General features: G+C 35.5%; 5 protein-coding genes across 7 annotated transcripts; 3 read left to right on the top strand and 2 right to left on the bottom strand.

The window, feature by feature from the left end:
• Positions 1-236: 236 nt before the first annotated feature.
• Positions 237-4,200, top strand: Cul5 (cullin 5). Its single transcript, XM_014232310.3, has 7 exons — positions 237-387; positions 465-1,733; positions 1,798-2,030; positions 2,102-2,222; positions 2,296-2,653; positions 2,719-2,897; positions 2,960-4,200. The coding sequence occupies exons 1-7, from the start codon at positions 379-381 to the stop codon at positions 3,245-3,247; spliced, it is 2,457 nt and encodes an 818-aa protein (XP_014087785.1). The 5' UTR covers positions 237-378; the 3' UTR covers positions 3,248-4,200.
• A 186-nt stretch (positions 4,201-4,386) lies between these two features.
• Sirt7 (sirtuin 7) lies at positions 4,387-8,382 on the bottom strand. Its single transcript, XM_014232370.3, has 2 exons — positions 7,515-8,382; positions 4,387-7,317 (listed from the first exon to the last, which is right to left on the bottom strand). Exons 1-2 carry the CDS (start codon positions 7,701-7,703, stop codon positions 4,840-4,842), a joined length of 2,667 nt encoding a protein of 888 aa, XP_014087845.2. The 5' UTR covers positions 7,704-8,382; the 3' UTR covers positions 4,387-4,839.
• Positions 8,383-8,760: 378 nt separating this feature from the next.
• On the top strand, positions 8,761-10,506 carry LOC106615957 (serine protease snake). The gene is made up of 3 exons (XM_014232371.3): positions 8,761-9,025; positions 9,092-9,362; positions 9,639-10,506. The coding sequence occupies exons 1-3, from the start codon at positions 8,914-8,916 to the stop codon at positions 10,234-10,236; spliced, it is 981 nt and encodes a 326-aa protein (XP_014087846.1). The 5' UTR covers positions 8,761-8,913; the 3' UTR covers positions 10,237-10,506.
• beta4GalNAcTB (beta1,4-N-acetylgalactosaminyltransferase B) lies at positions 10,497-12,136 on the bottom strand. The gene has a single exon (XM_036377123.2). It carries the CDS (start codon positions 11,983-11,985, stop codon positions 11,017-11,019), a length of 969 nt encoding a protein of 322 aa, XP_036233016.2. The 5' UTR covers positions 11,986-12,136; the 3' UTR covers positions 10,497-11,016.
• A 383-nt stretch (positions 12,137-12,519) lies between these two features.
• ear (ENL/AF9-related super elongation complex transcription factor) lies at positions 12,520-21,796 on the top strand. 3 transcript variants are annotated; one of them, XM_014232377.3, is made up of 3 exons: positions 12,520-12,823; positions 13,588-13,979; positions 15,250-21,796. In XM_014232377.3, the coding sequence occupies exons 2-3, from the start codon at positions 13,799-13,801 to the stop codon at positions 18,423-18,425; spliced, it is 3,357 nt and encodes a 1,118-aa protein (XP_014087852.2). In that variant the 5' UTR covers positions 12,520-12,823; positions 13,588-13,798; the 3' UTR covers positions 18,426-21,796. The 3 variants fall into 3 exon arrangements, with proteins under 3 accessions (XP_014087852.2, XP_014087853.2, XP_014087854.2); XM_014232378.3 differs by having other exon boundaries at positions 12,520-12,837; XM_014232379.3 differs by lacking the exon at positions 12,520-12,823 and adding an exon at positions 12,868-13,081.
• Positions 21,797-22,547: the final 751 nt, after the last annotated feature.

Genomic DNA, 22,547 nt, shown 5'->3' with positions numbered 1-22,547 from the left:
AACAAAAATTTCATGCATCTGGTCTTGTTTCCCTGTTCGGAATTACTCAGTCACATATATGCTAAATTATAGTCTTGCACTAAAATTTTCTTTTATTACAGCTGACTCTATATTTCCTAATCGGCCGCAGAGAACGTATATCATAGAGAAGGCAGAGAACGTATATCAATATATGATATATACGTTCTCTGCCGTCAGCTGGTGTTCATGTAACTAATACACACTAGATGGAGCACATTCCCAAATTGACAATTGCATTTGCTGAGCCAATTCGTTTTATATCTCTCATTTTCTACACGAATTTGTCAAAGTTTGCAGAACAAAAGAGTGTTTAATAAATGTTTTCTTTGAAATAAAGCGCATTTCGGAAGACATACAATGTTAAAAGTAAGTGCGCCTAATGAAAATAAATCTAATTAGGATTCGAAATGATCATATACATCAATTATTTTTATGTGCAATAGGTGACAATCGGACAGGGTAAAGGATTAAGGACCTTTGAGGAAGTATGGCCCGAAAAACGTCTTATAGTACTGAAACTATTAAATCAAGAAACAGTTTCTCAATTAGAATGGCAGGAATTGTTTTATGGTGTACATTTGGTTTGTTTGTGGGATGAGAAAGGAGCCACAAAAATTTATGACTGCTTGCGAGCAGATATTGTCGAATTTATAGTGCATGCTCAACGCAAGGTACAATCACAACGCGGCGAACAGGCGCTTCTCACTACATACATTGTAGAATGGCGTAAATTCTTCACACAATCCAATTACCTGCCCCTACCTTTTCGGCAGTTGGAGCAATCTCTTCAGTTCAAGGTGCCCACGTCCACCGCAACATCAGCATCTAGTTCCTCTGCCGCCAGTACAAGTGCCAATACTGCATTAACTTCGACGGCGGCTGGTCCTTCAACATCAGCTGCTGCCGCCGCAAACTCCACAACCTCACCTTCAAGTAGTAATAGTAGTAAAAAAAATACCACTGAAGATTCTATCGTCCGAAAACTAATGCTTGACTCATGGAATGAACATATATTTTGTGATATAAAAGATCGTTTACAAGAATCGGCAATGAAAATTGTGCATGCCGAACGCAACGGCGATGCTTATGATGCGCAACTTGTGATTGGTGTGCGTGAAAGCTATGTCAATTTATGTTCTATTCCCGACGATAAACTTCACATTTATAGGGAGAATTTTGAAGCAGCTTACTTGAAGGCAACTGCAGCATTCTATCGCCTAAAAACAACAGAACAACAGCAAGCAAACGGTGTATTGGCTTTTATGAGATATGCAGACGCAAAATTGCGCGAAGAAGAAACTCGTGCGAAACGATACCTTGAACCAAGTAGCTATTGTGATCTGATTCAAACCTGTGTCAAAGCACTAGTCGGTGATCATATGAACATTATTATCGCCGAGTGTGCTGCGCTTATAAGAGAATATGAAACAGAAAAACTAAATCTTATGTTTCGTCTCTTGGATCGTGTGCGTGATGGTGTTGAACCGATGTTACGTGACTTAGAGAGCCACATTGTTACTGCTGGCCTAGCAGATATGCTCTCAGCCTCCGATGTAATCACCCAAGACTCTGAAAAATACGTAGAGCGGCTGCTCGAACTCTTCAATAAATTCAGTTCATTAGTAAAATATGCCTTCAAAGATGATCCTCGATTCCTAACGGCGCGTGACAAAGCATTCAAGACGGTTGTCAACGATACAAGTGTATTTAAGGTAAATTTCCATTGATCGCATGCAAAATATTGATATACTTTTAGTTTTTACTTTCTATTGACAGCTCGAACTGCCAACCGGCCTAACAAATCGTGGCGTTAAGTCCATCACTCCGGAGAGTAAATGTCCAGAACTTTTAGCAAATTATTGCGACATGTTACTGCGTCGCACGCCATTAAGTAAGAAGCTCACTAGCGAACAAATCGATGCTCGATTACGCGATGTACTATTAGTTCTAAAATATGTCAACAATAAAGACGTATTTATGCGCTATCACAAAGTGCATTTGACAAGAAGGTACGAACAACACAAACCGGAACGAGTCCAGATTAACATCCGGCCATATATTAATCCTATTTCTTTTGCAGACTCATACTTAGTACCAGCGCTGACAGCGAGAAGGAGGAGGATATTGTTGAATGGTTACGCGAAGCTGGCATGCCAGCGGATTACGTGAATCGCTTAGGGCGTATGTTCCAAGACATTAAAGTGAGTTCAGATCACTAGAGATAAATGAAAAACTAAACTAAACTAACTAAATGTCTTATGATTTTTCTTTCAGCTTAGTGAAGATCTAAATACTCAATTTCGAAACTGCACCGGTCGTCACGATGCAATTAATATAAAGATTCTGAATGCCGGTGCTTGGGCACGATGTTCTGAACGAGTTTCAGTGAGTCTGCCCCTTGAATTGGAAGATTACATTCCTGACGTGGAGGAGTTTTATAAGAAAAACTTTTGTGGTCGTAAATTGCAATGGTATCATCACATGAGTAATGGTACAATTACATTTGTAAACAATTTTGGTCGATACGACCTTGATGTGACTACTTTTCAAATGGCCGTACTTTTCGCATGGAATCAGCGACCGCATGATAAAATATCGTACGAAAATTTGCGTTTAGCGACAGAGTTACCAGGCAAGTGTGCTTTTTATAATCACTCCATTAAAATTTCATTATTATTGCATTCCTATCTTCTACAGACCCCGAACTCAGACGAACACTCTGGTCGCTTGTGGCGTTTCCAAAACTGAAAAAACAAATTTTACTTATGGAACCTGCAACAATAACAACCCCGAAAGACTTTTCAGAAAATACTTTATTTAGTGTTAATCAAGAGTTTGCTGTTGTGAAAAATGGCAAAGCGCAGAGAAGAGGAAAAGTGTGTATATTTAACATTTCGCTTTAGTAATCGCCTTACAATAATTTTAATTGCTTTTGCAGATGAACATGATTGGTCGTTTGCAATTGAGTACAGAGCGTTCGCAACAGGAGGACAATCAATCAATAGTGCAGTTGCGTATATTACGCACCCAGGAAGCCATTATAAAAATAATGAAGATGCGCAAACGCTTGAATAATGCAACATTACAGGCCGAGTTGATTGATATACTAAAGAATATGTTTTTGCCATCGAAAAAAATGATTAAGGAGCAACTGGAATGGTTGATCGAGCACAAGTATATGCGACGTGATGATGATGACATCAATACATTCATTTATGTGGCTTAATGAGTGCTTGAATATGCAGTTGATTAGTCTGGGCAACATAGAGTGAGATAAGTTGTATGACTATTATCACTTCATTTTTACGATCTTTTAAAAATTAAATTTTACCTTATAACTTAAATGAAGTGGTCCAAATGTGGAATTCTATTTATAATACATACCTAAATATGCTATAGTAATACATTAGTTTAAGATATATAGGTTAAAAATATTTACAATGCCAAACATTTGCAATTTCTTTTCAAGTGTTTATATGTGCTGGTTCTTAAATTATGTTTAACATTCGATACTAGTTAGAACATTAAATTCATTGTCATTGACTTCAAGTCACCATTGTATTACTTATAGATAACTCGAGCCTTCGGTTATCAACTTACGACTGCTTCATTTTCCCACTTTTTTAAATATGTATATCACAGTTAGGCGATTATTATATTACTTTATTGTTTTTTATATATTTTTTAAATTAAATTAAATTGTATATTTTATAGTATATGTATTGTATGTATTTTAAGTCGATTGTTATCAATTATCCTTTCATTACCATTTTTTAAATTTTATAAAACTAGAATTTAGCCAGATATTTTTATTCGTCTTTTACTTATATCATTAATTGCAATGTGAATTGAGCGTTGAAAAGGAAAGGCTGTACACGAGAGCACACTTGTCGATTCATGAGTATATTTGAAGAAATCAACTTTTTATCAGCAATAATTGTACTAAATCTCACAAACGCGAACACATTTTGTTGCACATACGTGTGAAAAGAATAATAGAATTACGTTGGTATAATGAACATAAATTACTTTGAAATTTAAATACATTTAAATAATATATAAATATATCAGTACATATTAAGTTACCTAAAAAACAGAAAATATATAATAAAAAAATTCGTTTACAGTATCCTTTAGAAAGCTTATAAAAATAAAAATAAAAATATCGAATCATGAAAACATCTAAGACCTACAAGTTATTAAATACTCGTCTGATAGTTATTGAAGTTTCAGTTTCAGAAAGGCAGAATTGACACGGTGGCGCACATAGTTAACTATTTAGAAGTTAACGTGAGTAGAAAAGATCATCTAGAGTTTGCTCATATTAAACGACATTGCAAATAAATAAATCAAATACATAATACATAAGCTTTGCTGACACTCATATATAGGCGTTTATTTTTCTTATCATATTTTACTTTTTACATTTATATATCTTAAGCTATAGCAAGCTGCCATAAAGATGTCAATATTATTTGTATGTAGCAAAAAAAAATTTACATATGTATGAGACATATATAAATAATTATATTTTATGTGTGGGCGATCGTTTGAGACTCAGCTAAGTATTATAAATCTCGTCTGGTAAAAATTTCAGTACATTAAAACTTATTCATTTAGTTATAAAATATGTTTTTAGATTATATTCTAATCAACAGACAGTCACGGAAGACGTAACAAAATTACTTGTGCTTATATGTGTACACTATATTCAAACTACAAATTACACACTGAGCCGCAAAACTTAAATATTCTTATGTCTACCTAAATTATATGAAATACTCATAAAGTTTATGTAAACTATCGCCGTTTTCAACTTTATTTTCGACGTCGTGCTTTACGATACCCTTTGCCATACCAGCCTGCTTGTGTGCGCGCCAATTTGCGGGGGAAAGTATTGCTCAGCTGCAATTGACGTTTGGCCGCCTCAGCCGCTGCTATATGTGCCAATGAAATATTTTCATCGTAGTCATCGTCGTCTTCATCTGAATATGAACAGCACTCACACACCACGAAACGCCCATTGCGTGCTCGTTTTTTATGTTTACGTTCATTAAGATGCCATTTTCGATAAAACTGACACTCGAATTCGGCATAGTTATCAAAGCAAAAATCACACGCAGCCGCAGATCGATTCATGGCAAATATGGGTATTACTTGATAGTTCCACATATTCATATCAGCTGGCGGCGGATAAACAATACTATGCAGACCTGAATATGCATACTTGACGTCATACCAACAAGGTAATTTGCGTAACAGCCAGTAAGGTTGTGTACCAGCACCCTCGAGAACCTCCTGCTTTGCTAATTTTAGTATGTCCATTTGGGCGACAACGTTTTCACAACTGGACTCATCATCATCAGAATTAATTACGTTGACCATGGTGCTCAAAACCTGGGTTAACTCAGGTTTAACGACATTAAACGACTTATTCTGCCTAATGGGTACTAAAGCAGGCATTTCAAAAGGAATTTCTGTTTTAATTTCTATTTTAGTATCTACTTTCCCTTCATCGACTTCGGTTTTAAGGGAGCACATCTTTTTTAAGGCAACTTTGTTGTTGTTTGTGTTCAAGGTGAACTTCTTGTTGGTTACACTTGTATCATCCTCTATCTTTATCTCTGAATTTAGAACATTCTCAGCTGTTGGTTTAGTAACTAAAAAGTCCGATTCAAATTCTACTTTAATTTCGTGCTCTTGTTTCATGTCCACATCTAAGGGTATAGTGAAATCCAGTTCATTATGGCCCAACGGTTTTATAATTTCGCTGTCGCACTTCTCTTTTTTAGAAGAATGTCCGTTTATTACCTCTTTCTTGATACTTTTACTATTGTTTTTTTCATCTAACTGTAAATTTAGTTGATTGTCTACTAAATCCATTATTTCAGACGACTTTGAGAAATCAATTTCAAATGAACAAACATCTTCGTTCAAATTAACGTTCGCTTCTTTTTGAGTATTTTGTTTTCCATTTATTGTATCCTGGTATATCGTTTGATCACTATTTTTTGTTGCTTCTATAGAACTTTTATCGCTTCTTTCACTCTTGCCATCATCATCACAACTTTGGGTACCACTTTCGACTTCTATACGTGGAATTTTGTATTTCAGCTTCAAATTCGTTTTTATACGGGTACTACTCTTAAGGGGGGTTCGTATGCGCGGCCCTTTGCCTATCGGCATATCCGCCCCACTGTCCCCCGACATTATTGAGTCCAAAGTTTCTTCGGTTGCACTGGTGCATGTTTCAGGTTCATCTTCGGCGGTCTCAGTATCTTTGTCCAAAACTTCGCCACCGCCTTTTAGCAAAGGCTGTGTCAGCGTGTGCAGCTCCTCTGGCATAAGTAGGGATGCGTGGGCAAAGATCGGATCCTTCTCCTTTGTGTATACGGGAACAGTTATGTTGAGTGCGCGCATTAAAATTTCCATAACCCGATCACATTTACCATTTATTTTTATTGTTGCAATACTGTCCTTTGGTGTCCACTGCAAGTTGATGATGCATATTTTTGCCCGTTGCTTTGCTGGACGGTCCATTTGCCACAGCCATGTATATTTTTTTAACACTTTTAAACTAGATCCTAAACATAAAATAACATCAGCTTTTTCTGCATGATGGCAAGCACCAGCCCAATTTAAGGGCCATTTAAGATTCCCACGCTCACCAAAATGTACAATTGTATCGTAAAGTGGCTCTGAACAGCAATGGCAAAGTCGATTTGTTTTATGGCAATACCGTGCTGTCATCTCAGTGGTGTCAAACAGTCTCCAATATACTGCAGGACCAGGTTTGCAATGTTTGCACACCTCCATATACATGTTGCCGTGTATTTCCGACAGAGATGCTCGCGGTAAGCCCGAACGCAAATGTAATCCATCGCAATTTTGCGAAACAACATAACGTAAAAGTCGTCGTCGATGCAACTCGTAGAGTGCCATATGAGTGTAAGTTGGATTTGCTGCTGACAAATCATGCTCCCCGATATCTTCACCTTTTTGTAATAAAGTCCAAATACCCTTACTGCCACGGTAATCTGGTATTAAAGCAGATGTACTAATGCCTGCACCTGTATAGCAAATTAAATGTTTGGACTGTGCTATTATCGCCGCCAAGTCTTCTACCTTTGCCTCTATGACATGCGGTTCATCTTCTTTTTCAACAATGCGGTCCTTGTAAATTTCAACTCGCTCCTTTCGTTTTTTTATTTGTTTTACAATATCCGGATATTTTTCACATAACTGGCGCTCTTCTGACGTCAACAATGAATCGCATTTTTTGAAAATAGTTGATATCTAAAATTGAAAGAGACTTTAAATATATACCACAACTGTACACTTGCACGTATTTTGACATCCCAGGGTGGTTTTTGTTATTCTAAACTTCGTGTAACACCAACTCACACTACTGGCACTTCCACCCTCTAATTTAGTCACGTAAAGCGATCAAAACTACTTATATGTACATATGTATATTTAACATAACCAATTACCTTTCGCATTGTATCTTTCCGTCTTCGCTTTTCGTTATCACTTTTAGCAGGATTCATCTTAGCCCTTGTTATATACGATCCTTTATTGCCATGATTTTCATTTATCTGAATACCCTCGGCACTGTCACCAAAAGAAATGCCTTCTAACGGCTTTGGCACACCTTTATGTGCATCTGTGTTGAGCTCCATCTTCACATTCGCTATGTCGCCCTTTTTAATGAAGCACTTCAAAGCTCTTCACAACCGTTCCCACCACAGTCGGGTCTACGTAACCGGAACGGACCTGGATTTTTATCCGACCAAGGACTGTCAACTCGGCAGAATTCTGCCGCTACAACAACAAAAAGCTCTTCACAATGCAGCAATATCGTCACGTCCAAAGGAACTTGTTCAGCAACAGTATCAGCATATATTTTATAAGTTTAGCATATGTAGATACACCACAAAAAAATCACGCACAAAACAAAACAATTAAAAGTGCAGCGTTAAGCGACGTCCTTTGGTAATTATGTAAAAATCAATTGCTTAGATGCAAATTTCCCCAAAGTAAGTGTACTGACGCCAACAATTTTCACAAATGAAACAATGTTGTATTTATTTTATATACACCTATTTGTTACTAAATATTTATATTCTATGTATAAAATGTAAACAAACAAATGTGCGCGTACTACACGATGCGCTGCTTTAATTCCTCTGTTTCTGCCGTCGTATCGTTGATTTCCTTGTTGAAAGTATGCGTCGCAGTCATATTTGTTGTTTTTCATACATGCGTGTTTTGAAGTTTCACGTTAGTGTTGCCAGTTTAGCAAGGAATTATCGTTTATAATTTGCTTTCATCAGCGAGCGTAATTTCATATCGCGATAGTACAGTTGATCTGTTGCTGAATTCTTTTTTTTTTTTTTAAGATTCTTAAATATAAAAATTCCTATTGGCATAAGCCTAACTTAAGTAAACATTCCATTCATTTTGAAAGTTTTGTATCTTTTGAATATTGGCATCAAGACAAGAGAACAACTACCACCAGAATGTTGTATGTTTGGTTCGAAACCAAATATGATGTAAACTGTTTTTTCACAAGTAATAGAAAAGGTAGAACTTTTGGGCTTGGATTTTTGAAAAAAAAGAGAGAAAAGTATGAAAGAGAGCTATGGAACCCCTTTTTTAATTAAAGGGGGACGAACAAAAAAAGATTAACTACAGAGATGAAAAATTATAATCAGGAATAGCAAATGTATAAATATAGCATAGACGAGTGCATGCATTAGTAAGTCTCTCTGCTCAGCGGAATTAGAAGATGCATGTGTACGTAGATATGGTGCAAACGCAGATTAGTGAAGCGCCAACAGTTGAGCTTCACTGTTACAAAAAACGTTAGAAAGAAATTGTTTTTATAATATGCATCAGTTCAAAGAAATTTCACCGGCACTAGTGCTACTCACTTTATGGGTTTTTGGAAATAAGTGGAACATCGCTGGAGGACAAAATAGCCTTCAAACTGAAGTAAGAAGTAAGTATTGCAAATGTGTATACATTGGAGGCAGTATTATTTTCACTCCGTTAATTTTTTTTTTAGAATGTACTCTCGTCAAACGACAAATATTCGAAGAGGTGAAAACGTTTAGTGCTTTTATACATGGAGCCGAAGAATTGAAATTTACTATAGATAATTGTAAACCATATGCTCCTCTCATAGTAGGGGGAAGTCCAGCGAGCCCCAAAGAATTTCCGCACATTGCACGTTTAGGTCACGAAAGTAAAAATAAGCCAACCGAATGGTTTTGTGGAGGTACTCTTATAAGTGAGAAATTTGTTTTGACTGCAGCGCACTGTTTCACAACAAACCGGTAAGTGCGAATCTTGTATACATTATATATATTTATAAATGTATGTATATATATATATATATATATTTATAATTGTATGTATGTATATATATATATATATATATATACACATAGGAGCTACATCATAGGTTATCATCGAAGTTATATAGGTAAGCAACATCTTTGCTAGAATAAAATGCCAGACTAACAACTTACATTATGAATTACATATTTTCGCTTGCACTTAAATTTTTTATTTATAAAATAAAACAGCTTTTTCCCTCTTAAATTTCACAGTGGCGAAGTAAACATTGTGCGGTTAGGAGATTTGGACTTTGGCAGAGAATCGGATGATGCGCGGCCAGAGGACTTCCGTGTTCGACGCTACATAGAGCATAAAGACTACAACAGTGCAACAATTTACAATGACATAGCACTCGTAGAACTGGAACGATCTGTAACTTTTGATGCATATAAACATCCTGCATGTTTGCCCACCAAATCTGGGAACGAATTTCAAAAATTGGTGGCTATTGGTTGGGGAAGCACACGTTTCGCCGAATCTGATTCGAAAAAACTTCTTAAAGTAACACTCGATCGGCTGGGCCTCGATCAATGTCAACGTCTTACCGAATCTTCGGATGTGGATCAACTTCCCAAGGGTGTGGAGGATCATTTACAAATATGTGCTGGTTCGAATGAAACAAAAGATACTTGTAGCGGTGATTCGGGCGGTCCATTATTAGCATACCATCCCGATTATCCGTGTATGTACACCGTTGTTGGCATAACATCATTCGGAATTGGCTGTGGTACACCCGACCAACCGGGTATTTATACCCGAGTGTATAACTACATTGAATGGATACGGAATAATGTTTGGGAGCAAACTTAGAATAAACATGCTTATACACTAGTTACCAAACAATTAAAAAATATATATATATTCCTTACGAGTACATGTGTACGAGTATTATATATCTATATGATTATATATAATATTCTAACATACATAAGTCGAAATTTCAAATTAACTTGGTGTATAAAAAATTATTTATAAAGCATTAAAGAACTAAAGTTAATAAGAACTCAGTGGAATTAAACATCTACATTTGCTTATCCAAATACCTCGAAATAAAATAAAACAAACGCTAATACAATTAAATATCGTGATCCCATTGGAAATCAAATTTTAATTCAGAGAGCTACTAAAAAGTCGAGAAGTGGGATAAATTATAGCTATATTGCGAGATTTTTTCTATGTAGCATCAATTTATTATTATAACTGATTTAATTATATCTAGGTATAAGATTATATTGAACTTGTTTTGTGCTCTAAATTTAAAACAATTTAAAGCACCTGACATAATTACATTTGTATTCAAGTCTATATATAATATTGATTAGCATTTTGCAGCCGCGGAATTGTTCATTCCAGTGCGTGTGCATTTGTGCGAATAGTACGGGCGCGCGTTTTTTCTATACTAAAAATCGGCATATTTCTATGCATTTGTAGATATTAGCTTAAAAATATTTATATGTATATATCTCTACGTTATAGCGTTAATCACTACAACCACAAGCCTTTTTGTTTATTTGTTTTTCAACTATTTTCAACGGACGAATATGCGTTATAAAGTTGTTTGGTTAACCTTTCTGACATAACCTCATCAATTCACGTTTCAACCAAAATATGGGTAAATAAGCTATGCAAGCGACGTTCTTTCTCTGTGTAAATAAGTGAATTTAATCCATCTGTAAGGAAGCGTTTATATCCGGTTCGTAACAGTCCTAAGCGAGCTTCATTCCTCTTCTCAGGTTTGTGACGCATCATCGTGTATGTGCTGCAGCTTGGTTCAAAGCGACATATATCTATTTTATGCGAATATAATCTATTGAAAAAATCATCATCTTCACCTCCCCAACCCTCAAATAAATTAGACATTCCGTTAATAAACCGATATTGATGTGTACGAATGGCTACAACACCTCCAAATAGTCCTCGGTAAGGTAATGTGAAACGGAAAATATCTAGTGCTGAGCTCATATGACGTGGCTTCTGGGTACAGGCGTACAGTTGTCCCAAGTTCATTGGAAATAAATCGACATCATGCAATATTAAACATGGGAATTCAAGTTCTGCTGCAATTACTGAGCCAATATTGAATAATTTTGCGCGATTGAAAGGCTTCTGGTCATACTGTTCAACTAAGAAAATTCGATAATGAATACGTTGTTGCCGCAAATAATTGTGCATGTATGTAAGAAAAGCATGAAGTTGTTCCTCACGTTTTCTGTAAGGCACAATGATTGCCGTACTAAAGCGTGCACTGCAGTCCTCTGGAAAATATTCGCCGCCAGGTAAAATTTCTTCTCCTCGCATCACATGTTCTCGATATTGCGAACGATATGTGATGACGGTTTCTGCAAAGATATCACTGTATTCACATGGCGGCATACGTTGCATGGAAATATTGCTCGTAACTTGTTCAACAAGCGCGCGCTGTATTTCATTTCGATGTAAATATTCATAATGGGAAGCAAAACGCCATGGCATAATCCCATATATCACCAAAGCGACACATGCGATACGTACAATCAAATCTGTAACATGATAGTTTCTTTGATTTATTTTTAAAAACATATTTCCAAGTATTTCATATAATTGCCAATTGTGCTATCACTGCATACATTTCACACATGTTTAAAATTATTGAAAATATCTAATATTGGAATACATATTTTTATTTTATAAAATTTACTGAATTTATTGTGATGAATCAGCTGATTCTGTGATGCCATTAAATTTTGTGTTGATTATATTAAAATAAAAAAGGCAACACCGTACAGTGTTACCACAAGGAAAGAAACATTTATTATGCTTTTAGGATATTTGAAAGATAATATGGTTTAATATCATACAAAATACTGAAATTTAAAAAATAAAACGGATATCTTTAACTACTAAGTGTGTTAGTTAATTACAAACAAGTATTACTTAAATTGTAAAAAAATGGGTTGGCCTTAATTTATCCCTTATTTAGCAAAGTTTCCCAATTTTCCGCAGCATTGCCAATCGCAACTCAAGAAGGAAGAACAAATGAGGGTAAGGCAGAAAGCAGAGATAAAGCAGAATGAAAGCAAATAAAATAAAATAGAAAATTATGAAGTAGATCAGTAATGAAGAGAAGCGTAAGCAGCGAGCAGCGAGCAGAGCGTAGAATAGGTCGTTGTGAAGTTACTGAAAATTCGTTTGTAGTAAAAATTTAGAGCAATTAAAGAAACATAGTTTACGATAACTTTTCTAAAGTTTTAAAAGAAAAGTATTCAAATAAAATATATTGATAATAAATAACTCATAAACACATATGAGCGCAAAGGGAAATAAAGTAATAAGAGAACGTGAAAAATCGAAGTGAAAAAGTGAGTGGGGGCAGCAGCCTCAGCAGCGGTAGCAGAAGCAGCGGTAGTCAATTGAAAAGGTGAGCACGCCGAAGTAAGATTTACCAAAAATGTGGTAATAATGGTGTCAAGCCGTGATATATTATCGTTGAGATAATACCGAAAAAACGGAGAACTCTTAAAACATGATCTGAAATGTGTCGAGGCGTCCAACGGTGAAGTTTGTGTTAACTATCTATGTAAAAACTCCCAACATGCTGTGTTATTCTGGGGAGACACAATGTCGACGTCGGAACTGCTAGACAAAAAATAGTTTTGTGTGTATTCACTATAAAACCGTGCGTACATTAAAAACATTAAAATATTGAATGAAATATGCATATATTCATTAAATGAGCAAAAATGGATACTACATATAAACAATGTTTAATTGTAATATTTTTATTTTATTTTTATAATTGTTGTTGGTGCTAGTGCTTTGCCTAACACTTTATGTACCGCACTTTGGAAGACTACGTGCTTTAATTATCACAGTGCCGCCAAACTAGAAATACATCACAACTACTATCAGTGAATTCCATACGCGTCGGCGCGTTTTCATTTATTAATTAATTAATTTTATTTCGTTAATACATTTTTTTTATGAAGTATATTAATTTTTTAAAGTTTACCTGCGTTCGCTGTAAACATTATTTACCAATTTTTTCATGTATAATCCACCTGCACCGTGTTTAATTTCTTGTATGTTTTACTTCGGATAACTCCATTTTCTTCGACTTATACCATTATTGCTATTAGGGGATTTGTACTAATGACATGTGTGTTTTTTCTTTTTTTTTTTAAGATTGGTACACCAATTGGAGATTTCGTCCTCATCAAGATAAATTGAACCGAAGATAATAGGATAGATTGAAACATAAGAGTGTAAATAAGAGAAGTGGCTGCATGCGGCGTATATAAACCATATTATTATTTGGTCAATAAGACAACTGCTGAACAACTGGAGTGTTCTTGGTGGTAATTAATAGTTATTATCTAGTTTGTCATCCACTGCGATGGCAGTGAAAGTGCAATTCGAGATCGGTCATACAGCGAGGCTGCGAAACAAAAAAACACCAGAAGGCTTTACCCATGACTGGGAATTGTACGTGCGAGGTGTTAAGGAGGCAGATATCAGCACCTACGTTGACAAGGTCGTTTTTAATTTACACGACTCTTTTCCAAAGCCAAAGAGGGGTAAATAGCACAATTTATTCGTTTAAATATATGCAAATAATGATAATATAACATATAAAACGCACACAAACTACCTTGTATGTATATGCTTAAATGTGTGTTCTTTTATATGTATGTATGTTTATATTGTGATCCAAACCATAGCCTCGGAAGGGGTTGGGTGAATAGATGTATCTGTAAATTTGTTGGAGGGTAGAATACAATATTTAGAGGGTGGTTGTTGACGTTCGAATAAGGGATGCGTAGCATTCGCTCTAGACTAATCCTTGTTGACTTGATTTGGTTGTGTTTTTTTTATCCCAATTCTTCGTTTTGTTTTTCTACACACTTTTGTAACCCAAAAAAGACAACTTCTCGTTAACAGCGAAAACAATTTATCTTTTTGTGTTTTGTTTTTAGCTGGCCGCTCTTTGACGATTGGTTATTGTAGAACCCGCATTAAAACGATTTACTGATAGACAATGTAGGAAGAAAAAAGAAAGGAAAAGTAATTTGCTTATTTTATATAAGTGTACTTCAATACATGAAATCGTTTAATGAAAATAATAATGACTTAACTAATGCACTCTCTGCTAAAACTAAATAAATCGGTTAATTACTGTAGTATTTAAGCCTTCGAGTATGTACAGTGTTTACGGATTTCTTACTTGAAATCTGTCTTCAACAAATTAACGCCTCTTACATTAATAGCTGCTAATTCTCTAATGCGTTCCCTCCATTTTATTTATTATAAGTCTGATGATTGTACACAATATACACATACCTATGTAAGTGCTACTTATCTATAATCACCCTCAGCTAAAATTTTGCACCTCAATTAGTGTTTACAGCATTAATTGGTTATCAACTCAACCAAAAGCCACTTCTTTATAATAGAAGCTGTGTGCGTTTCAACCCTTATCATGTTGCCTATTGATAATCGTGATTTTTACACATAATAAAATTAATATCGTACTTAAAATTGAATTTGATTTTATTAGTTTATTCACTTATCAAGAAACAGTTAGGAAACAGGTAAAGCAATTAAAATTCTTCAGGGAAAGTTTCTATTTGCCTTCCCTAATTTTTCTCATAAGAGCTTTGGGAATAAGTAATTTAGTGTAAGATGCCTTTTGAATAAACCAATATATGTAAGAAGAGTTCAAATTGTTTGTTTAGTAAAATAAGAAGTTACATACTAGTGCATACCTCAGATTTGAGTTTCACCTACCTGCTTATCGTTTCGTTTAATATAATTTCTAATTCTTTTCCTATACTTTTCTTCCAACAGTTTGCAACAAGCCACCATACGTGATAACAGAGTCCGGTTACGCAGGATTTTTGCTCCCGATCGATATTTATTTTCGCAATCGCGATGAGCCAAAGCGTATACAATTCACTTACGACTTAGATTTGCAACAGACTGGGCCCCCACATCATCGCTTTGAAGTGCAGAAATTTGTATTTGATCATGTTTCGGAGGATTTTCGTCAAAAGTTGCTCAAAGGTGGTGGCATACCAGTGACTGGCGCGGGAATGGTTGGAGGTGCCACCGTTCCATCTACAAATAACACCCCAAATGCCGTTATTAGTGACGAAGGCGGTGGTATGGTTAGCAAGCCGAAGCTGAGTAGCGGAGACTCAATTGGTGGCAATAGCGGTAAAAAACACAAAACTCGTATAGATGATTCGAAGAGTAATTCATTTGCAAACCTATTTGGTGCACCAATTAAAAGCGGGTCTAGTAAACATTCGCCTGATGGGAAAAATATTAGTTTGAATACGGTTGGTGGAAAGGGAACTCCGAGTACAAGCAACGCAAGTGGTAGCGGTGCTGGAACTGGAGGTACAGTCACACCCAACTCTGGAAATATCAACTCAAACAACTCCATTGCAAAAGAAAAATCTAGTAAAGATCGAGAAAAAACGAACTCTTCAACGTTGGCGAGTAATAGCAACGAAAAGAGTCGAGAGAAATCTGATAAGAAAGAAAAGCACAAGTCCTCATCCAGCCCTAATAAGGAATCACGTAGTGAAAGTAAGAAATCCTCTGGAGATAATAGCAAACATGAAAAACGTGAGGAGTCTAAATCAAAAAAGGATAAATCGCGCGACAAGGAGCCGGAGCGTAGTCGAGAGAAAGGTTCAAGCAGTGGCACCAAACGGTCTCTAAGTCCAAAGACGAATGCCCGCGATGCTGGTGCGCCGAGCCCAAAGCGGCCCACACCGCCGCGATCATCTTCATCCGCAAGCGGACGTGTAGAGGATATTAAATCAGCTGGTAGTAGTAGCAAAACTGAGGGGAAAGAATCAAAGTCTCGCGAAGAAAAGTCCACTTCAAGTGGTAAAAAGTCTAAGAAAGAAAAGAAAGACAAAGACAAGGACAAGGAACGCGATAAAGAGCGACGTGATGAACATAAAGAAAAACATCGTAGTGGGGATGGGAAGTCAAGAGATCTAAAAGAAGAACGCCACGGAAATATAGTAAATAGCAGCAGCAATGCTGTGACGATGGCTACAACACCAAGTGGAAACGTTATTTCGAATGAAGCTAAAGATAACAAGGGCCAGCAATCACCAGCAAATTTCAGCATCAAGAAACCAGATAAAGATGCGAAAGAGAAAACAGAAGCAGTTAAAGGGAAGAATAATGATAAAAATATAGACAAAATATCGACAAATCCAACAACTACACAAGTAAGTGGTGCGAATGCCGCGACTACCAGTGGAGATAAGAAACTACCAACCAGCTCAAATAATCAAAGCGAAAAGGTAGAGAAGGAAAAGGACAAAGATAAAGAAAAGGATAAGGAAAAGAGGTCTCATAAACACAAGAAAAAGGATAAGAACAAGGAAAAAGATAAGGAACGTGAAAAAGAGCGTGATAAGGAGAGGCACAAAGAAAGAGAGAAGGAAAGAGAGAAAGAGCGCGATAAAGACCGATCTGAGGAGAAGCCCCGTTCCGAAAAGCACACAGAAACTAATTCGAATGGGAATGCATCCTCAACGGGAGTCGCTTCTACAGCTATAACCGGATCCAAAGCAGCGTCTCTGACTGCGGAGACGACAGCACCCCAAAATGAACCCCCTAAGTCTGAATCGAATAGCGTAACCCTGTTTTCGAACTCAACAAACAACTCTACCAATTCCAATAGCCTAAACAACAATGCCAATGGATCCGTACCAATTGCGCTAACTAAGAAGTCACAAAGCAGAGATAGGAAATCCAAAGATAAATCATCCAAAGAGGAGAAACGAAATTCAAGCGAATCGGGTGAATTAGAATCGAGAGGCAGTAGTAAGCATGGTAACAAAAGCGCTGGAACCATTATACCAGCAACCACCAATACAACTGCGACTGCTTCAAATACTACAGGCAATACCAGCAGCAAAACCGTTGACGCCAATGACACTGGCAAGGTGTCCTTACCAGAAGACGCTGCTTTATTGACGACAACATCTGCAACAAATTCAGCGACTGCCACATCAACTGACACCGCACCGGTCGTTATGCATTCAGATAGTTCAAACAGCAGTTTTCCGGACTTAACGCCGAAACCACCTGCGCCCAGCAAAATAACATCGCTAAGTACCAAATCGGATGCAACACCAACAGAAAAGCCAGACAAGATTACTAGTATTATCACCAAAGAACACAAGCAGCGCGGCGGCGAACGTAATTCAAAAACGAAAGATATTAGTGATAAGACCGAAAAAGTTGATAAAAAGGTTGAAAAGGAAGAAAAGAAGCGTCGGCGAAGCTCCGTTGCAGCGAGCACCGTATCCGCTAACTCCTTCTTAGAACCACCGCTCAAGCAAGCTAAAAAAGAGTCTAATAAGGCGGCCCGCGAACAAACAAAGTCTCCCGCATTGCGTCAAAGTCGAGCAGCAAGTATAAGTGGTCCCATCGGCATCAACAATGGCAACGACAATGGCAGTAACAGCTCCAATGCGACTGCGCAAAACAGCAATTCTAATACCACTGATGCATTGAATAGTGGTGGCGCATTTTTGCCACCACCCAACAATACGACCGGTACTAGTGTAACCAGCTCTCCAGCTACTGCAGCTATTGCCAGTAATGCCAACGCTAGTTTAAATACTAATAGCATTGTAAATGCATCGACGACAGGTGCAGCGGCGGCAGCGTCACTTGCGCCACCTCATCCATTGCGACCAGCTTCACCGACAGGACCGGTGGGAGCGTTGGCTGCAAAAGCAGCAGGCGCTAACAATGGTTCAACACCGACACCGGCATTGCCAACTGAATATCTGAGTGAATTACAGGAATTACATCATAAAATAATGACGCTACAGGACAATGAGGAGTTGCAGCAAGTAGTCGAGATGATCGCTGCCACTGGCTGTTATGAGATTACCGCAAAAACTTTCGATTTCGATCTATGTAAGCTTGACCGTAGCACCGTGCAGCGTTTGCAAGAGTTCTTTGCAACGTCTGTGTCGTGACACAAGATACACGCCTAAGGTGGAGAAGTGCCTCCCAGCATTGACTGCTGGATAATAGCGGAAAGTGGCAGACCGACTGTACTGGTACTAGACCAGCTCGATAGTCTACCATCCAACCATTCAAGCCTAACCAGCTGCTAATAACGAAAAGTAAAATATTCAGATATCTTAAGTACACTTAGAGGCAAGTTGCGGTGCGTTCATAAAAGTGGGAATAATAAATTGCAGCGTTATAGGGAAATACCGCAGTTAGTTTTAGCAATAATTTATAAGAAATACTGACGCATGTAAACTAATGTTGGGCGCGTTCCAAAAATAGAGACTATAATCCGCTATGGAACCAAGGAGAATTTCGGTTTTCGTCCAAAATGGTTTTGGCACACAATTATAATATAAAGACGTTGCTATAAAATGTGTTTGCGTGTGGAATGTATTAGATACCATCAATAATGTATATACATTAAAACTAAATGAAGCTCAATGACCATTACATTTTATACTATCATCAATCGAATTAGTGAGTTTTATAAGAAATTATTTGGTTTAGGTTCTTGTTACTTTTCTGACGAATTCGTCATAAACGCGAGCATACAGGTACAGAAGATATACACAAATATACATTTAGTTCTAATTACCACTTTAATGCAATAATATTATGTACATACGTATGTTTAATCACTTGTAAATCAGCGAAAAATACAAGAGATTTTCAATTGACGCTGTATTTTTGTTTTGTTTTAGTATGTACTTCGCTTGAGTTTCTTAATTAAACAAGAACTCTCTACAAATGCGAATCACCTGTATATAAACTTTTTACATACATACACGTTCCGTATACGTGTGTACTTTAATAGATACAAGTAATGCGAACGAACTGTTATATTAAATAGTTTTTAATCTAGTAGTGATTTTTTCTTAGAATCTTATAGTTATAATTTTTCACAATTTCACTCACATACTCTGTGGTAACGCTATGGAGAAATCATTAACATGACAAAATTATTGAGTTATGCATTATACTGTATAAAGATTTTGCAATAAAATTAATAATATCCTTTGTTCATTATTCATAGACTCTAATCAATACACAAAAATGCTGTATCAGCTAAAAATGTTTGTATAACAATGAAGAAAATATAAATAAACCTAGAATGAAAAAAAATTATATATGAATGCATAAATACTGATTCTTAAAGATACTGTCATAATGAATTTGCTTAAGCAAATTGCTGCACTACACATAAATATTAACATACGTATGCACTTAAGGTTCGATTTTTTGGCGGATTCTAAATGCATAGGAAGTGTGCAAAATATGGTACCAAATGTACACATATAGTGCACCTGTAGCTCATCGATTAATCACAACTTTGTTCATTCAGTTTGTTTGCTTACGCATGCTAGCTTATCGATAACCATGAATTACAAGTATTTTTCATTTGACAGAATTCAAATTGGAAATAATGCAATATACAAGAAGATAGGATAGGCATATACACTTAGCGATTAGACTAGAGTCAATTTTTTCTATAAAATCGCGTATGCAAGAAATGTTCTACGAATCGTTCTGAACAATTTTGCCTAAGAAACTACGGGTCTAAAACCGGTTTCGAGTCAGCGATTTTTACGGCGAAGTTTATCTTTATTATATTATAAAAATTTCTTCATCACCTTTTGAGATATCCGAATGAAATTTAATACATACAATTGATCATTTGTCGGAATCGACCAGATCGGACAACTATATCCCATCTCCCATACAACCAATTATTCAGATATTTTATTTTTCGGTAGGCTGCCTTTAATTAGAACACTAAGAGCTCGTAATTTTGTAGAACTGTTCTCTAATACATGCGTCACAATGACAGTGAAAATAAGGAAAATCAAACAACTATCTATGTATAACATAGGTATATCCCATACAAAAAAGCATAAAATAAGTTTTAAGCGTATTTTTATAAACATTTTTAAAGTTGATTCCGCATTCGAAAAATGTTTTCCATTTTATTAAATATAAATATCAATTAAAAGCTCGAAGAGACCCATGTTCTCTTAAATAATTGTTCGGCATACGTGATTTCTCGGTTTTTTATTTTTGCTTCCTTTAAATCAACCCACTCTAATATGCACGGGAATAATTGTGTTGAAAATTTAATCGTTGCCCAACTGTAGTTTTCGTTATATTCAAAAAGATAATTTAAAAAAATAAAATTTATAGGTATGTAATATTTGGGTATACGTGCATTAAACAATAAACTATTAATGACAAGTTTATTTTTCATTATCCTTTTCTAATAAGCCATACTGTCTAATGCTTCTCTGCCTTCGAAGGTAGTTTATTATTATTTAAATTTTATGTTCGCTTTCATTTTCTAACAAGAATTTATTATAACTACAAGTATATAGTTATGTTACATACCTTTTAATCATTCTAAAATTTCTGTTAAATATTAAGTTACTTTGCTTATGGGAGAGGAAAGTGTGAAAAATCATGGAGATCTGCAGCAATATAATGAACAGAATCAATAAAACCAAAGAAAAAACAGAAGCGGAATTAACGTCAATAAGAATGACTTCATTTTATCAATTCTAGTTTAAATGGTTATGAGTAATAAGAAAGTTTGTTCAATTTAGACGGCTCAAATGCATTATACTAAGTATATTTTCATAACACAAAAATATATTTAATTTTTTTAACTCATCAATATTGTAATGTGTTGTTTTACCAGAAAAGTAAAAACTATACTTGAATTTGTCAAAATTATATTTTTCATTTACAACATAACAAAGAAAGAAGAAAAATAGCATAATTAAATAAATATATTATATATTTTAAAGCTAAGTAAGCCTAAGCTTTGTAAGCTGAAATTATTCGTTTCATTGGAATATTTTCATGTTTTTATCCAAAATGCTTGCCTATAAACGTGTGCAAGTACACGCATACAAACATGAATATTTCGCATGAATGTAGTGTACAAGTATATAACAAAAAATATGATGATCGCAAATTACAAAAAAAAAAATATTAATACAATATAGTCTTATAAAAACAGAAAATTGTCAAACAATATGTAAAATTAATATATATTAAATAAACGTGTTAATAGAACTTACCGAATTTACTAGATATTTTCAAACATACACACATACAGCAATATTAATATATGCACATATGTATGCAATAAAAAAACGAAAAATGTTGTTTTCGATAAATTTTTATTTGAAAAGTTTCACCATTTCTGTTTCTGTTATGTTAATAATTATATATAAGCGTAAATGTAATTGTATTACTTAAATTATATAGCGGTTGCTTCGCCCACGCGCAGGCTCTTATGTATTTTTTCCTTTAAAATAAAAAATATGTAAAACTACTTGTCGTTTTCATTTTGATTATTCTTAGATTTTATAATTTCAGTGAACTAATTTATGTATGTCTATAGGCATGCACTAATAATTGCTGTAACAGCATAAAATTATATACGTATTATTCCATGGATGTCCGTTAAAATGTTCCTTAAACTTTGACGTTAATGTTCACTCGAATTAAGGAGAATACCTAGTGAGAAATTAAAAGAAACAGCATTTATCGAGTGTGCTTGAATAATTACTGCAGTCATGTATAGTTCTACATACTATGACCCACAATTTTTTTGATCCGATCGCAAATCGAGCTTTGGCAGGGCAAAAGCAGCCAAAAGTTTGGGAAAATACAACACTTTTTTAAAACGCCGCCATTTTGTCAAGTTTTAATTTATTTTTTGTTTGAATGTAGGTCATTATAGGGATAAATACTAAGTAAAGCACCTCAGTCACGCATAGCTACGAAAAATCACAGTAATTTTCACATATTTTAAAATTCTCAAATCGATTGCGAAAGACAAGTCTACAGTGATTTTGTTGCTCTAAATATAAGATCAATTTCGGATATATTTGTGAAACTATCAATGATTTTGTAAGGATTGCTCTCGTTTATTTTTAAATCTTTATTTTCAATTTACATTACGAAAATTAGAAAACATGAAACAATATAACAGATATATTTCTAATAACAGTTTGTTTTGAAAAATAAGGACACATCGAAGAAAACCGAGACAAATTTTTAAAATATATGTTATATCGCAA

This window comes from Bactrocera oleae, chromosome 2 (genome assembly GCF_042242935.1).
Source record: "Bactrocera oleae isolate idBacOlea1 chromosome 2, idBacOlea1, whole genome shotgun sequence".
Lineage (NCBI taxonomy): Eukaryota > Metazoa > Arthropoda > Insecta > Diptera > Tephritidae > Bactrocera > Bactrocera oleae.
The sequence above is the reverse complement of the archived record's forward strand: the minus strand, read 5'-3'. Positions and strand labels throughout refer to the sequence as shown.

Bases quoted from the DNA above. Each gene is read 5' to 3' on its own strand.
- Cul5 (XM_014232310.3), top strand. The intron at 2,223-2,295 runs GTGAGTTCAGAT...TTTTTCTTTCAG, and splicing joins GTATGTTCCAAGACATTAAA to CTTAGTGAAGATCTAAATAC. The intron at 2,898-2,959 runs GTGTGTATATTT...TTGCTTTTGCAG, and splicing joins AAGCGCAGAGAAGAGGAAAA to ATGAACATGATTGGTCGTTT.
- Sirt7 (XM_014232370.3), bottom strand. From the start codon at position 7,703: ATGGAGCTCAACACAGATGCACATAAAGGTGTGCCAAAGCCGTTAGAA. The intron at 7,318-7,514 runs GTAATTGGTTAT...TTTCAATTTTAG, and splicing joins GGAAAGATACAATGCGAAAG to ATATCAACTATTTTCAAAAA.
- LOC106615957 (XM_014232371.3), top strand. From the start codon at position 8,914: ATGCATCAGTTCAAAGAAATTTCACCGGCACTAGTGCTACTCACTTTA. The intron at 9,026-9,091 runs GTAAGTATTGCA...TTTTTTTTTTAG, and splicing joins CCTTCAAACTGAAGTAAGAA to AATGTACTCTCGTCAAACGA. The intron at 9,363-9,638 runs GTAAGTGCGAAT...TAAATTTCACAG, and splicing joins CACTGTTTCACAACAAACCG to TGGCGAAGTAAACATTGTGC.
- beta4GalNAcTB (XM_036377123.2), bottom strand. From the start codon at position 11,985: ATGTTTTTAAAAATAAATCAAAGAAACTATCATGTTACAGATTTGATT.
- ear (XM_014232377.3), top strand. From the start codon at position 13,799: ATGGCAGTGAAAGTGCAATTCGAGATCGGTCATACAGCGAGGCTGCGA. The intron at 13,980-15,249 runs GTAAATAGCACA...TTCTTCCAACAG, and splicing joins TTTTCCAAAGCCAAAGAGGG to TTTGCAACAAGCCACCATAC.